General features: G+C 46.8%; 1 protein-coding gene across 1 annotated transcript in view; it reads right to left on the bottom strand.

Moving 5' to 3' along the window:
* Positions 1-590: 590 nt before the first annotated feature.
* Positions 591-17,515, bottom strand: part of MRGBP (MRG domain binding protein) — a 28,722-nt gene continuing 11,797 nt past the window's right edge. The window contains exons 3-5 of the mRNA XM_029612658.1: positions 13,769-13,850; positions 12,260-12,334; positions 591-2,202 (exon numbers count right to left, since the gene is read on the bottom strand). Coding sequence (XP_029468518.1) covers positions 2,018-2,202; positions 12,260-12,334; positions 13,769-13,850 — 342 coding nt within the window. The 3' untranslated portion in view covers positions 591-2,017. The remainder of the gene's footprint in view (positions 2,203-12,259; positions 12,335-13,768; positions 13,851-17,515) is intronic.

Below are 17,515 nucleotides of genomic sequence, written 5' to 3' on the forward strand. Positions count from 1 at the left end.
CCTGAACCAGGTACTCGCTCCTCGAGGACCTACTTCCTTCCAGCTCCTGAGCTGCTTCTAAGAGACTATTGTGTGAGTGTTACCATCAAGGTTCTGTTCCTGAACTCTGCATACCCTGCCTACTCACTATATTCAGTTTCTCTACAGCTCAGCCTTTCTGGGATCGCTGTTCCAGTGCCTGAAGGACTACAGCCCAGCCGGGCTCTTCCAGCTCACTACTGCCACCTCTGGTGGTTATCAAGAACTGTTTAATAAAAGAACTAGTGTGTGTCTGTCTCCCAACTCCGAGCCTGACCGGTGGTCCCTCTCGGGATCTTCGCTCGGGGGCGTGGTCATCTGCCACCGGCCCAAGGATCCACCCACAACCATCACCAATAATAAGACCATGATATGCACATGCATCCCGTGCCTCTTCACTGCGGATATCCTTAAAAAAATCGACGGGCTGTGTTGCTGCCGGGACCAGGTTTGGGAAGCCCTGCTGTGGGTGGTCTTATGACTCGGCCGTACGAGCCGAAAGGAAGCCAGGAGTCTGTGTGCAAAGCGGCAGGCTGCAGGCCCAGGACTGGGCAGACACTAAGATTGTATACTTTTGGTGTTTATTAAACAAATGATTAGAAAAATAGCTTTCAGCATATTCAGTGACTTCCCTGCCTGCTTCCTACACATGTTACAACCACATTTACTTATTTACAGATTTTTTTTATACCGCCTCTAATAGACAAACTGTGCTAAGCAAAAATACAGGCCCCATAAGAAAAGGAGCGACATGAAAGGGATGGAAACCATAACCCACCAAAATCTACAGCACGACATTCGTTTCCTCTAAAAGATAGCATTTAACAATCACTGACATCAGTACAGCTATGGCGCACGCAGGCAGCCAAGGGAGCAGCAGGAAGCCCTCTCCCCGCCTTGCTTACTGCTACAAGAATTTCCTATGCTTCTAGGGACCTTCGCTTTCAGGTTTTATTTTACATTGATTTTTTTTTCTCTCTCTTTTGTGCTTTGTTGCTGCAGGGGTGAGCCAGCTCCGGGCTCCAGCAGAATTGGGAATGGACGTCAGGCATGGCCCGTGGCCTCGCCTGAGAGAGAAGGAGCCGGCCCTCACTGCCCACGGGCTCCTTCTTCCTGTATGGATTATGGCTGGAGCAGGCCTCTTTTCTTTAAAACCGAAAAATCACTCACCCCCTTCAGAATAAGGTTTATTCGGGGGGACCTGAGTTAAACGACCAGAGCAGCGCAAACACAGAGGACGGAATAGACAGCTAAGAAGAAGAAAGTCACGGCTGACCCCAGGGAGGTGCAGAGTGCAGGAGGCAATCTAGGGCCCAGCTTGTGGCACTGCTGCCCCCTCCAAAAGGAGAGTGGGAGGGGGGATTCGCTGCTCCAGTCCTCCTGCCAAGCCCACGGCACAATCTAGGGGTCTTTTCACTGCACTGGAGGGAAGAGGGCTTTCCCGCATGCTGGGACTTCCAGTCCCCTTCCACTAGGGCAGGGGGGTGTGGGCAGGTGGGTGGGGGCAATTAGAGGGTCCTGCCAAATGGCAGTGTCTAAGGTCAGAGCCGCTGGCACAGTGTTAAAGATTTATTCTTTCCCAATGATGCATCAGGTGATTTGCTGGAGGCCCAGCCGTAGGCATACAGGGTACTAACACTTGTTCATTTCTGAAATGCTTCAGCAGGGTGTCAGAGCTGAGAATCCAGCCCTTGCATCGCTACTGCTTAAGCAGATTTACTGACACTGCACCCTATGGTTCAGGCTGGGGCCCTGCACTCTCCTCTCACTCCACCATCCCGGCCTCTGTTCTCCCCACGAGCCCTCTCTTATTAGCGGGCTCCCTGCTGTCCTCTCTCACTCCCACACTGTCCCCTGCAAGTCTCTCATCCTGACTCCTTGACAGCCTCTGCAGTCCTCTCTCATCCACCTGGGCCCCTGCACTCCTCCCTTATCCCCCCCAGCCCTGTTAGCCCTGCCGTCTCCTCTGGTAGCCTAAGCTGCTCTCTCTCCCTGCTGCCTATGTGCGTCGGCGTTTGGCCGCACTGGGACTGGACGGGTTGCTGTTGGTGTTCAGGACTTTCTCTGTCACACGACTGCGCTTCCGTTTGTCCGCATTGTCCTTGCATCCAGACTCGGAGGAGCTTCGTTCCTTCTCTTTCGGCTTTTCCATCACTTTTCCAGAGCTCCCCGAAGACATGAAAACTGAAATGGGGCAAGAAAAAGGAGATTTTATTCCTCCTGGTCTCACAAGAAAGAAAAATGTACTCACTAAAACAGTAAAGTGTTTGCAACTAAAATCTGCAAAGCTTTCAACTTATATCTGTCTATTTAATGTATTATCTGGGGGGAGAGGACACTATCACTATTATTAACTTATATCTGTCTGTAATTTATTATCTGGGGGGAGGGGGGAGTATCAATAATAAATTAGACAGACAGATATAAGTTAATAATATTGATATTATTAACTTATATCTGTCCATTTAATTTATTATCTGGGGGGAGGGGGACTATCAATATTATTAACTTATTCCCTGTCTATTTAATTTATTATCTGGAGGGAGGGGACACTATCAATATTATTAACTTATTCCCTGTCTATTTAATTTATTATCTGGAGGGAGGGGACACTATCAATATTATTAACTTATATCTGTCTGTCTATTTAATTTATTATCTGGAGGGAGGGGACACTATCAATATTATTAACTTATTCCCTGTCTATTTAATTTATTATCTGGGGGAGGGGGGACTATCAATATTATTAACTTATATCTGTCTGTCTATTTAATTTATTATCTGGTGGGAGGGGGACTATCAATATTATTAACTTATTCCCTGTCTATTTAATTTATTATCGGGGGGGGGGAGGGGGGACTATCAATATTATTAACTTATATCTGTCTATTTAATTTATTATCTGGAGGGAGGAGACACTATCAATATTATTAACTTGTATCTGTCTATTTAATTTATCTGCCTCTTTCTCATTGAGGAGGTTTTCTGGGAAGGGGAAGGGGGAACCATCAATATTATTTTTAAACAGCACTTAACACTAGAGACAGACTCAATGTGGATTATGATCCTGGCATTTTCAAGAATGGGAGACCTGAATTTAAGCAGGCGATAGAAGCAGGTTTGGCTGACTCATTAAAATCAGGTCATGGTTCAAACCAGGGCCACCCCTGGATTTTTAAGGTGGAATGCATTGTCACTTGACACAGGGCAAGAAATAAAACTTGAAATTCAGAAACGAAATTAAGGCTTGGTTCTTCATATGAGCCTTTGGGCACCAGTGCATCTCATTTTCCACTTAGGACTCTTAAATGATTACTCTGCTGTTGCTGATTCGTTTTCTAAAAGTTGATGAATTTTTTATTATTTTAATTCTGGTGGTATACATTTTATTTCTATTTGTTATGTCCGTGAATGATAGGAAAACTGGTTTTTACCTGCTAATTTTTGTTCCTGAAGTACCACTGATCGGTCCAGAGAAGTGGAATTTGCATCCCTACCAGCAGATGGCGGCAGAGAACCAAAGACTCTGTGGCACTGCTACATAACCAAGAGTGGCGCCTGCAGTCCCTCGGTATTGATCTGTACCCAAGCCAAATTAGAACAACAATACTAACTATTGCTTAAATGAGGGGAACGCCAAACCCAAAGGTTGGAGCCCCCTAAGAACAGAATAACCACAAACAACCCAAGGCTAACAACAACCAGACATTCCTCTGAAGGCTCAGTATATACACAACCTGACAGCTCTTGCCAGAAAGCAGGTCATAAGACGGACTTGCTGCAAAGGTCTTGAGGAAGATACAAAGGGCTGGGTCTCTGGCCTGATCTGTGGTACATCAGGAATGAAAATTAGCAGGTAAGAACCGATTTTCCTTTCCTGTTAATACCCAGATCAGTCCAGACAAAGCATCCCGACACTGGGCGGGTTTGTGAAAGACCCCCCTCGCAACACATTTTTGCCAAAGAATGTTTCACCTGGAGCCTAATGGTGAGAAAAAGTGTGTAAGGAAGATCACGCTGCAGCTCTCCAATCTCCTGCAGCATGGTTGGTGCAGTTAGTGTAGCTGGGTTCAAAAAAGGTTTGGATAAGTTCTCGGAGAAGTCCATTAACGGCTATTAATCAAGTTTACTTAGGGAATAGCCACTGCTATTAATTGCATCAGTAGCATGGGATCTTCTTAGTTTTTGGGTACTTGCCAGGTTCTTGTGGCCTGGTTTGGCCACTGTTGGAAACAGGATGCTGGGCTTGATGGACCCTTGGTCTCTCCCAGCATGGCAAGTTCTTAAGTTCTTACCAACTGTCACTCAGCCCTTAAGGCCACCTGTGCTCTAGTAGAGTGCGTATGCAAGCCCTCTGGAATTGTTCTTCCTTTACAAATGTAGGCCGGAGCAATAGCTTCCTTCAGCCAAAGCGCTATTGTGAACTTGGGAGGCCTTGGAACCCTTCTTTGCACTTCCAAACACAAAAAAATGAACTGATCGCTAAAAACTGTTGGTGACCTTTAGGGAATGCACCTGACAAACATCCAACAAATGGAGCTCCTTGGAGTCCGGTGACTCGGCCGTCCAATTCAGGAAGGCAGGAAGCTCTACCGTCTAATTCAGATGAAAAGAGAAAACTACCTTAGGTAGGATCAAGGGAACAATGCACGACACCCCCTCCTCTTTGACTCTAAGAAAGGGTAACCTACAGGACAAAGCCTGCAGCTCCGAAATCCTTCGAGCCAAACAAATTGCCACCAGAAACACCATCTTCAGGGCGAGGTCCTTCAAAGATGCTTTCCTCAATGGCTCAAACGAAGGCCCACAAAGCACCTGTAAGACTAAGTTCAAACTCCATGCTGGACACAACCTGCATACTGGGGGTCACAGATGCTTGACCCCTTTCAGAAACCTAACCACATCCAGATGTGAAGGCAACAACCTCCCCCGGAGCCTACCTCTGAGACACCTCAAGGCTACCACCTGAACCTGCAGTGAACTGTAAGCTAAGCTCTTGGAAAGGCTGTGTTGCAAGAAGGCCAAAACCTGCAGAATATCTACCCATAATGGGTCAAGACCTTCCTCCACACACCAGTTGTCAAACACTTTCCATACCCGGACAGGCGCCATAGACGTGACCAGTGTCCTAGCCTGAAGCAAAGTGGAAATCATTGGTTACGAGTAACCTTTCAATCTTAAACGCCTCTTCTCAAAAGCCAAGCGGCGAGACAAAAGCAATCCACTTGATCTGAGAAAATAGGACCTTGCCTTAACAGTCCCTGCAAATGAGCAAACCATGGATGACACAGCCACTCTGGAGCAACCAGTACCACCTGGCCCTGATATCTCTCAATGTGTCTTAACACCCAGGGAACACTTTCAGTAAGATCTCTGTGGGCCATGGAAGAACCAGAGCTTCTATGCCCTCGGGCTGAAGAAGCTTGCTGCCTTACCATTGTTCCTGGATGTCATCATATCTAGACTTGGACTGCCCCAACATGAATGGATAAGGCCGAAGGCTTCCAATGACAGCTCTCATTCTCATGGGTCCAACTGTTGTCGGCTGAGATAGTCCACCTGAACATTGTCCACTCCTGACACATAAGAAGTGGCTATCCCCTTCAAATGTAGCTCTGCCCAGACAAAAAGTTCCTGAGCTTCCTGGACAACTGAGTGACACTTTGTTCCCCCTTGCCAATTGATATATGCCACTGTTGTAGCACTGTCTGAAAACACTCTGACCATCTGACCTCAGACCAGCGGAAGGAACTCTATCAAGGCCCTGCGCACTGCTCTAGTTTCCAAACGTTCGATAGACCAGGATGCTTCCACTGGTGACCACAGACCTTGCGATGTAAGCCCCAGGCAGACCGCTCCCCAATCCTTGAGGCTGACATCCATGGTCACGACCACCCAGTTCGGAACCTCCAGATCGATCCCCTTTTCCAAATTGGGCCGACACAGCCACTATGAGAGACTGGACCTGGAGGCCCCCTGCAGTGGCAAGTCGAAATTTCTCTGACAACAGATTCCACTGCAATAGCAGCACCCCCTGAAGAGGGCACATGTGGGCAAAGGCTGATGAAACCAAATCCAAGGTAGATGCCATCAACCCCAGAACCTGAAGATAATCTGAAGCCCTGGGGACTGGTATCCGCAGCATCCATCCCACCTGGGCTTGCAACTTCTGAATTCTCTTGCAGGTGAGAAAAACTTTGTCGATATGAGTATCGAATCTTGCTCCCAGGTACTCCAGCATCTGGGTAGGGCACAGATGACTCTTCACCCAATTCAGGTCATATACATAAGTGCATCCTCTGTTACTAGAGTCAATCACTACTAAACCAGAGGAACCCGGCACATTCTAATGCCAGACAAATATTATGTATATAATTTTATTTCACCAGCATATCAAAAATAAATTTTATAACAAATAACACTATGTGCTGCTGTAAATACCCACATTAAAATACTCACATCATACCTCCATACATACCAGGCATACTATCATATCCCACACCACCACATTAAAATACATCATGTAAACTAACGATACTTATGACTAATGTTATATTTATTTATAATTTATAATTTATTTAATGTTATAATTATTTCATAATTCAATTTGTTGTTCCAGGTTCTTTCAAGGTTAATGTTCAAGCTTCAATGTATAGCCTACAGGCAAGTTTTACGTTCTTTGTAAACCGGTTTGATTTGTATCTAATGCAGGAAGATCGGTATATAAAAACCAAAAATAAATAAATAAATAAATAAATAAATATTCAAACTGTATTACACAACATTATATTTCCATTAATTACACAATATTGTAAAGATACCAAGTATCTACAATTTTTTGACAAGTAATATCATGATACTCTATATTGTGATGAACAGTATAGTACCCGACGGGATACCCATTTCGCCCCTTCCCTGGGGGCTTCTTCAGGGAAAGATGCTATATTGTTCAGATAACCAATATTTGCATATGTCTTCGTGGTACAAGTTGATCAACATCCATACTTCAATATTGCATCATTAAGTTCCATAATGTTTATTGTGTGAATATCAGTTGCACATAGCATTGCATTCAGATGTACTTAACACGGAAAAAACTGATTCCACATTTTATTGCAAATGCTCAACTGGCAAAGCGGTAGGTTTGTAGATGACTTATTGTCAATGTCTGATATACACCAAGGCTTATTGAAACTGCCTTAATCCATTTGGAATCTCCACAAAATCTTCATAAAATGAAAGATGCCTCCAACTGATTCAAAAACTTTCAAAACCTCAGCAGGCTTCAAATTGATCTGCAATTGAACTTATACATCTATAGAGTTTGCTGCATAAAACGCCGCCGCCATAACCGGGTCTTCCTTGAGAAGCCCTCGAAAGGACTGATTCCAAGAAGATTGGCGGCTGGGACCCTGTCAAAAGGACGAACCAGCGGACTGTGAAGAGTGAAACTGGTGATTTCCCCGAAATCTCACCCGTTGAGGAAAGGATCCTCTCTTCCTGGGTCTATCCTCCGGCAACCTATGGACTTTATTCTTCTCCAGAGATTTTATCATGTCCTCTAATTGTTGCCCAAAAAGAGGTTTACCCTTGAATGGTAAGGAACCCAGTTGAGCCTTAGACGAAACATCCGCCGCCTAGTGTCTAAGCCAGAGGAGCCTACGGGCGGACACGGCCGAGGCCATAGTCCTGCCAGAAGTCCGTAACAGATCATAAAGCGCGTCAGCACTGTAAGCTACCGCCGCCTCCAGGCGCCCCGCTTGCACCGCCTCACTCGCAGAAAGGGATGCTGCTGCTTGCAAATCCTGCACCCAGTGGAGACTGGCTCGTAGCGTGAAACTGCTGCACATAGCGGCCCGGACCCCTAGGGCGGAAACCTAAAAAATCTTTTTAAGTTGCAACTCCAATTTACGATCCTGCAAATCCTTCAGGGCAGTGGCTCCTGTTACCGGGATGGTGGTTTTCTTGGTCACTGCCGAGACCGCGGCTTCACCTTAGGGACCTTAAGAAGATCCAGCGCTTACTCCAGAAGCGGGTATAACTTGTCCATAGCCCAATTTACCTTTAAACACAGGTCCGGAGTGTCCCACTGCTTAAACAAAAGATCCGTAACTGACGTATGAAACGGAAAGGATCGAGCTGGACCCCTGAGCCCCACCATCACCGGATCCATAGCCCCAAACCATGAGTCCTCTGGAGGAACCTCAATGCCCAGCTCCTCCAGAATGGCCGGGATAAGTAGACCTAGTTCATCCCTTCTGAACAGGCGGACCACTTTGAGATCATCGCCCTCCACTAGAGGCGCACCCACTGGCTTGGCCGGCTGGAGCTGGTAATCCTGATCTGCATCTGGTCCCTCACCAGGGGCTTGCGGAGGAGACTCTCCTTCATCCGCACCGTCCGTATCTGAACTGTCCACTGGACCTGAAAGGGACTGGAGAGGGCGTTTGGCCTTGTGGGCTTCTATGCCACTGTGTGACTTGGTACACTTGTGGAGTGATGAGGCTCCTGTCCCAGCCCCCAGCGACACCGGGACCTCACGGGGTACCTTAGTACTCCTGGCTCTTTGCTGCTTTCCGTGCATTGAAGGCTTTATGCAGCAACAAAACAAAGTTGGAGAAGAACGAGGAAGAAGACTCATCTGATTCTTTCCCTTGTTCCTCCTCTGAGGAAGAGATCTGAGCTGCCTACAAGTTGCCCCCCCCCCACCCCCAGGGGCAGCAGGACTGTGGCGAAATAGGTGGTGGGGAGCTCCCCTTCCCCAGGGCAGCCTTCTTCTGCTCCCTGAACGTTCGCAATAAGGCTTCAGTACCTGAGCTAAGGAGAAAAGGGTCCTGAGGCTGCCGCAGCAATTCTGCCCTCCCAGGGTCCCTGTGTGCTCTGGAGCTGCTGCGATGTGATTTCGCCGGAATCAGTTTCCCCGAAGAGCCTTCATACATATATAGAAACATAGAAATGACGGCAGAAGAAGACCAAACGGTCCATCCAGTCTGCCCAGCAAGCTTTCACTTCCCCCCCCCATATTTATCTGTTACTCTTGTCCCTTGTAAGTGACTTTTTGGTTCTATTTCCCTTCCACCCCCGCCATCGATGTAGTTAGCAGTGCTGGAACTGCATCTAAGTGAAGTATCTAGCTAATTGGTTAGGGGTATCAGTGCTGGAGGTGCATCTAAGTGAAATATCTAGCTAATTGGTTAGGGGTAGTAATTGCTGTCATAGCAAGCTACTCCCACGCATGTTTATCCAGCCTGTGCAACTCAGTCCTTGTTGGTTGTTGTCCGAATATAAATCATCTTTTCATCATTCCCCCTCCGGCCCTCCGGCCGCACCATGCGGCATGATCCCCGAGCTAAATTAGGATCGGGGCCTGAAAAAAGAACCAGCGCGACCAAGACAAACCCCCGGGAGCTCGTAGGAACTGAAAACAACAGCGAAAACGGCGTAGGAAGGAAGGAGGGCCGAAAGAGACCGCTAGGCCAGCTCAGAAATTAAATAAATCTCCTCAGCGTTGGTTTTTTTTTCCTATGTGCAGATCTTCAGAGGGTGAGTGAACCGGGCTCCCCGGTATCACCCTCAGGCCCAGGCAGTTACAGGGTTCCCAACCCTCTGCTCCAGAGCCTCTGCTACCAGGGGGGGATGGTCCCACCAGGACCTAGCAACCCCCTGGGAGGCTTAAAGAGATATGGAGGCTTAAAGAGTAGGATTAAATGGGCAATTTTCTCAGTGGAAGCGAGTGGACAGTGGAGTGCCTCAGGGATCTGTATTGGGACCCTTACTGTTCAATATATTTATAAATGATCTGGAAAGAAATACGACGAGTGAGATAATCAAATTTGCAGATGACACAAAATTGTGCAGAGTAGTTAAATCACAAGCAGATTGTGATAAATTGCAGGAAGACCTTGTGAGACTGGAAAATTGGGCATCCAAATGGCAGATGAAATTTAATGTGGATAAGTGCAAGGTGATGCATATAGGGACAAATAACCCATGCTATAGTTACACAATGTTAGGTTCCATATTAGGTGCTACAACCCAAGAAAGAGATCTAGGTGTCATAGTGGATAACACATTGAAATCGTCGGTTCAGTGTGCTGCGGCAGTCAAAAAAGCAACAGAATGTTGGGAATTATTAGAAAAGGAATGATGAAAAAAACGGAAAATGTCATAATGCCTCTGTATCGCTCCATGGTGAGACTGCACCTTGAATACTGTGTACAATTCTGGTCGCCGCATCTCAAAAAAGATATAATTGCGATGGAGAAGGTACAGAGAAGGGCGACCAAAATGATAAGGGGAATGGAACAACTCCCCTATGAGGAAAGACTAAAGAGGTTAGGACTTTTCAGCTTGGAGAAGAGACGACTGAGGGGGGATATGATAGAGGTGTTTAAAATCATGAGAGGTCTAGAACGGGTAGATGTGAATCGGTTATTTACTCTTTCGGATAGTAGAAGGACTAGGGGGCACTCCATGAAGTTAGCATGGGGCACATTTAAAACTAATCGGAGAAAGTTCTTTTTTACTCAACGCACAATTAAACTCTGGAATTTGTTGCCAGAGAATGTGGTTCGTGCAGTTAGTATAGCTGTGTTTAAAAAAGGATTGGATAAGTTCTTGGAGGAGAAGTCCATTACCTGCTATTAAGTTCACTTAGAGAATAGCCACTGCCATTAGCAATGGTTACATGGAATAGACTTAGTTTTTGGGTACTTGCCAGGTTCTTATGGCCTGGATTGGCCACTGTTGGAAACAGGATGCTGGGCTTGATGGACCCTTGGTCTGACCCAGTATGGCATTTTCTTATGTTCTTATCTTCTCTTTGGGTTGTTTTTTTTTCCACTAAATCCTTGTCTTTTTAAGATTCCCAAAGGAACGAATACCAACAAACTAAAAACCTAACACCAAACCCAGACTAAAGGTTTTGCACCTCCACCATCTGCTGGAGACAGAGAAATACTGACAGACTCTAGGTGGCACCTCAGGGGTATAGGACGGAGTCTGTTAAAACTTCTCTGTCTCCATCTGCTGGAGGGGAGGCAAATCCCAGGAGTCTGGACTGATCCGGGTACGTACAGGGAATGAAATTTTAGGTCTACCACAAGAGAAGCTTCCATTACTTTCAAAAATATATTTTATTCCAGAAAATAAAAGGAAGCTGAATCCTGTTCTTATGTTATGTTCGTGGTATGGCTCAAATTTGATGTTTCAAACATCTCTGTTTTATTAGAATCCTCAATGGGTGATATTTCTTGCAGAGCAATCCTCTATGTCTCCTGTTGCTTGCAATCTGTTAAAGAGTTAATATTTTGAAAGTATTTTTTGAATAAAGATTTTCTATTTTGTGTGAAAAAGGTACAAGCATTTCCCGATGTATTTCATACTACTCAATGCCAGAGGAAGCAATTCCTGGCATTGAGACAGAGAGTGTAAGCTGTAGGGACAACCTTCTGTTTCAAATTCCCACGTAAATGTTTGGTGTCCTATCAGGGTAATAGGGTTATATTTTGGGATCCCACACACCTGGAGACATTACTGAAGGACAGATGGTTGTTTATGGATTAGGGTGGGTATTAATATGGATTGAACCTCCTCTTCTCATAATATGAGGTTTTCTTAGAATGCCCCTCTTGATGAGGACTCGATTTATGAAGTTTTGGGTTTCTTTTAGGTTTTTTTCTCTTGCTTAGTATCTGTTTAACTTTTGGAATTATGTAGGATAATTCCTATTCCCTCTTTATTACTGTAAAAAAATATAATTGGAAAAAAAACCCAAAAATCTTTGTACTGATATTGCTTTTATCATTGCAAATTATGATTGTATTTGTTGTTTTGATTTTGTTGCTTTAATGTTGTGATTTATTATTTTAACTTCTGATTTTAAGCTAGTATCTTCCAACCCTCTCCTTGAGGCACACCTAACCAGTCAGGTTTTCAGGACATCCACAATGAATATGCATGAGTTACATGTGCATATGATGAAGGCAGTGCATGCAACTCTATCTTATGCATATTCATTGTGGATATCCTGAAAACCAGGCCTGTCTGTGGCCCTCCAGGACCAGAGATGCCTACCCCTGCATTACAGTTTACCCCAAGAAGCACCGCTGTGGAATAAGAAGTCTCATTACTGGGGCTGAACGTCAGGTGGTATTTCATGTGCACTGATGCGGAGGGATCTGGAAAGCTTTACGCCATCTTTCAAGAAATAAAAAGCAACAAACCACACAAGATTCTTTACCGTCTTCGGAGGCTGAGTGTAGGTCCATCTCATCCTTTATCTCCTCTTTTATCTCTTCTTCTGATACGACTTTTCCTGAGAAGACAGGAGCACAGGGCGAGACAGTAGGGAAGCTAAAGCATGCCACACTACAGAGGAAACCCTAGAGCAGGAGTCGGGAACCAATGGCTCGCGAGCCAGATATGGCTCTTTTGATGGCTGCATCTGGCTCGCAGACAAATCTTTAATAAAAAAGTAAAAATCTAACAAAATCCCCCACCCTCCTGACGCCCCCCCAAGACCTCCAAAATTAATTTACTACAACCCCCCACCCTCCTGACGCCCCCCAAGACCTGCCAAAAGTCCCTGGTGGTCCAGCGGGGATCCAGGAACGGTCCGGGAGCGATCTCCTGGACTTGGGCTGTCGGCTGCCAGTAGTCAAAATGGCGCCGACGGCCCTTTGCCCTCACTATGTCACTGGGGTCGACCAATGGCAGCAGTAGCCCCTGTGACATAGTGAGGGCAAAGGGCCGTCGGCGCCATTTTGACTATTGGCAGCCGACAGCCCAAGTCCAGGAGATTGCTCCCGGACCGTTCCTGGACCCCCGCTGGACCACCAGGGACTTTTGGCAGGTCTTGGAGGGTCAGGAGGGTGGGGGGTTGTAGTAAATTAATTTTGGAGGTCTTGGGGGACGTCAGGAGAGTAGGGGGTTGTACTAAATTAATTTGGTAGGTCTTGTATGGCTCTCACAAAATTACATTTTAAAATATGTGGCGTTCATGGCTCTCTCAGCCAAAACGGTTCCCGACCCCTGCCCTAGAGGAACCTGACACCTCCTGAGAGAGTCGTCAAGTAGCAGGAAAGTGTGGAGAAAGCACATTGGTCCTCGAATGAAAACTAGACACATTTATAAAGTCATAACGTCTTTTTTTTTTTGTTGCAAGAAGCTCCTGTTATTTAAGGTAATCAATTTCACTAAGCAGAGGGACTTAACTGCTTTATGAAATTGATTACCTTAAAAAACAGGAGCTTCTTGCAATAAAAAAAAAAAGATGTTATGACTTTATAAACGTGTCTAGTTTTCACTGGAGGACCAATGTGCTTTCTGCACACTTTCCTCCTACTTGCTGTGTTACTTTTCAAGCGTGGCGCTCTCTCCCCATTTCTGGTTACCGTTACCTCCTGAGAGAGGGCAACATTGGTTGATGGCTGGATTGTGCATTCAGGGACAGTAAGAACGTTCCCTGTCCCCGAAGGGCTCACAATCCTAGTCTGCAACTGAGGCGATGGAGAGCGACAGAAAGGGTTAAGCCCACCACATTGCAAGCCTTCTTATTCTACATCCAGGAACATCAATGGGATGGAAGCCTCCCCAGCAGATCTGGATTTTAGATTTCGTTACTCGCTTTTCCAAATCCAAGCTCAAGATGAGTTTCAGTCCCCGAAATCCTGTCCCTGACCTGACATTCAAGTCTCTGTTTGGCCTCCCCCTACCCGCTCGGGCCGCCTCACTGCCCCCCCCCTCTCACCTTCTTTCACCTCGTGAATGATGTCCTCAGGAAGGATAAAATTCTTTTCGGAGTTGGGAAATGGAAGAATCTCAGATTCATGCTGAAAGGAGACCAAAAACGTAAAGCGAAATGATTTTCAGGAGCGCGTTTAAGCTGACTCAGAGGCTAGGACCAGTCTATTCCTGAGTGGGCTACTCCGGAAGGTCCACGTCACACGCAGTGCACACGACTCTCAGCAAAGGTCTCCTCGTTACACTTAGCGCCAACGCAAAACGCCACGCCGACCCTAGCACAACCTTTTCAGCGGTAACCTGACCCTGGTATGTAATGGGGTTTTAGCGCCGAAAAAAACGTGTGGCAAAGCAGGAGTTAAAACCCCACGCTACGATCAGCACCGCTACATGCAAGCTGCACATATTACCCATTACCCTACACAGCAAGGAGGTGTCCATAGGAGTGGGGAGACTGCCGAGCATGGGTTCTTTTACTGCGGTGGAGAGGAGGGCCGGCCGAACCCCCTCCCACTCACCCACATTCAAAAATTAGGCAGGTCGAGTGCTCCCTCAGCCGAACTCCCTCCCTCCCACCCACAGCTGGGCCGCGTGGGCCGAACCCCCTGCCTCTCTCATCTTCAAAAGTAACCAAGCTGAGCAGAGCTGGGTCAACTGACCAGCAGATCCCCCCTCCCACCCATCCGCTTTCAAAATAAGCTGGGCCCAGTAGGGGCTGAACTACCTCTCACCCACCTCCCACCACCCGAGAACTCCAGCCCCGAAGACCTTCCCTGCTCCTTGCACTGTCTGCTGAGTGAAAGGACCAATCCCCTTTCAGAAGGCTTTCAATGGAAGGACCAATCAGCGGCCAGTGAAGGAGCAGCTCAGTCCAGGACAGAAGGCCTTCTGGGCTGGGGATTTCCTGGGGTAGGGCTACATTTGAAGGGCTTTGGGCTATTTTATGTTTTTGAAGACAGGGTGGGAGAGGGTTTAGCCTGCTGGGCCCAGCTCATTTTGAAGGTGGATGGGAGGGAAGGCTTTCCAATACTTGGCTGGCCTGGCCCAGTTAATTTTGAAGGTGGCAGGGTATTTGGTCCGCTTGGCTGTTTGACTCGCTAATTTCTGAACTTGGATTTTTTTGTTTTGTATTTTTAGTGAGGGTTTTCTGTTAATGGCATGCTTTTTTTTTTAAACTCCTGGCCCATATGTATGTCATTAGCTTTCTGCATCCCGTGGGCCTCCTGTCTTTACTGTGCACATGAAATAAAATCCACTCTACAATAAAACTTGGATTTTAGCACAGGTTTTCTTACGATAGCCCTACAGTGCATGTGTTAACATACAGTGGCTCACATGTCATATGAAGCAAATGCATTTTGCTCACTGGGGCCAGCACATATGTTCCATACCAAAGCTTGTGTATTGTGTACAGATTTACCAGTACCTGTACTGGAGAATTACTTACCTGATAATTTCATTCTCCTTAGTGTAGACAGATGGACTTGGGACCAATGGGTTTATGCTCCCCCGCCAGCAGATGGAGACAGAGTCAGGTTTCAAAGCGGACGTCACCCTAGATACTCCCCTGCAGTGACCTCAGCCCTTCAGTATCTCTCTTCAAAAGCCACTGTGGATATACTATGGAAAAAACGTGACTAAAAACGGATAGCCGTAACTGTACTCAACCAATCATAAACACTGCACCTAAGATTATAGATGCCCTGATCTAGGGATTGGGCGACGGCTTACCCGTGTTTATAATTTCTGTACTTAGGGCCAGGGCGGGCCAGGGCAACAAGAACACTCAGACTCAGTACAATGGTACAAAGTAAAATTTATTTGGCTTTACCAAGTGTTCCTGGGAGATGAGGTATGCTGAATGCCCTCTATCTTTCAAAATTACCAGCATCTCTCAGAATAACACCCGTAACCTCTTGGAACAGATATTCATTTCATGGGAGATTCCTTGGCACCGTTCTTGGGCAGCCGTGGGTGGGATGCTGAGTCCATCTGTCTACACTAAGGGAAACGAAATTATCAGGTAAGTAATTTCTCCATTTCCTAGTGTGTAGCCAGATGGACTCAGGACCAATGGGATGTACAAAAGCTTTACTCCCGATCGGGGCGGGAGGCTGTTCGTGGTCCAGTTAGCACCGCCCTTGCAAAGGCTGCGTCCTCCCGGACCTGAACGTCCAGGAGATAGAACCTGGAGAAGGTGTGAAAAGAAGACCACGTCGCTGCTCGGCAGATGTCGATGGGAGACAGCAGTCTAGCTATTGCCCATGAGACTGCCTGAGCCCTAGTGGAATGAGCTTTAACCTGAAGAGATAATGGCTTTCCTGCCTCCACATAGGCTCCCTAACGACCTCCTTAATCCAGCGAGCTATGGTAGCCCGCGAAGTTGGTTCGCCCTGCTTCCTTCCACCATGAAGGACAGACAGGTAGTCAGTCTTTCAGACCAGTTCTGAAACATCCAGATATCACACCAAAAGCCTACTGACATTCAAATGGTGGAGGAGGCGGTATTCTTCCGCAATCTTGTGCTTATCTAGGGATGGCAAAGAAATGGACTGATTCAAATGAAACTCCGAAACTACCTTGGGCAAACAGGATAGAACGGTACAAAGCTTAAACGCTCCTGGAGTCATCCGGAGGTACGGTTCCCGACACAACAATGCCCATAGTTCAGAGATGCAACGTGCTGAGCTTATAGCCACCAGGAACACAGTTTTCAGGGTTAATAAATGCAAAGAAAGACTGCGCAGCAGCTGAAAGTAGAGCCCAGCTAAAAATTCCAATACTGGATTAAGATTCCACAAGGGAACCGGCCACTGTAGGGATGGCCAGAGGTGCTTCACCACTTTCAGAAAATGGACCATGCCGGGATCAACCGACAGGAGACAGCCATTACCTGGAACTTCAAGGAATTAAGGGTCATTCCTTTATTCCTGTCGTCCTGCAAAAATTCCAGAATTAGTGGGATTTTGACCATCCGAGGGGAAACACCGCATTTCTCACACTAGGCCTCAAATACTCTCCAGACCCGCACATACACTAGGGATGCAGAGAACTTCTGCGCGCGGAGTAAGGTGGTCGTTACTGCCACCGAATATCCTTGCTTCATCAGGCGAGCCCTCTCAAGGGCCAGACCGTAAAACAGAGTCGAGCTGGACCCTCTTGAAGGACCAGTCCCTGCTGTAGCAGGTCCCTATGCGTTGCAAGGCACAGGGGGGTCTCCACAAGGAGTCTCTGCATACTACGAATGCCTCAGCCAATCTGGAACTACTAGTAAGACTAATCCCCTGTAGCGCTCAAGTCTGCGAATGACCCTGCCCAGGAAGGGCCAAGGAGGGAAGGCGCATAACAGCAACTCTTCCTGCCAGGTCTGAACAAGAGCGTCAATCCCCAGGGTCAACTGATCTCTTCTGTGACTGAAGAATTGGGGAATCTTCATATTGTAAAATGTGGCCAGCAGGTAGATGGACAGGAGACCCCAGCGATCTACTACCAGCTGAAATGCTTTGGCCACCAACACCCACTCTCCTGGATCCAGACTTTCCCTGCTTAGAAAGTCTGCTCTGACACTGTCTTTTCCTGCGATGTGGGAGGCTGAGATCATCTGCAGATGTATCTCCACCCATTCCATAAGGAGATCTAACTCCTGTGATACTTGCTGGCTTTTGGTTCCACCTTGGCGGTTGATGTAGGCTACCATTGTTGCGTTGTCTCACATTATGTGGACTGCTTGACCCTGGAGTATGTGGCTGAACTG

Source organism: Rhinatrema bivittatum, chromosome 8 (genome assembly GCF_901001135.1).
Source record: "Rhinatrema bivittatum chromosome 8, aRhiBiv1.1, whole genome shotgun sequence".
Taxonomy (NCBI): Eukaryota; Metazoa; Chordata; class Amphibia; order Gymnophiona; family Rhinatrematidae; genus Rhinatrema; species Rhinatrema bivittatum.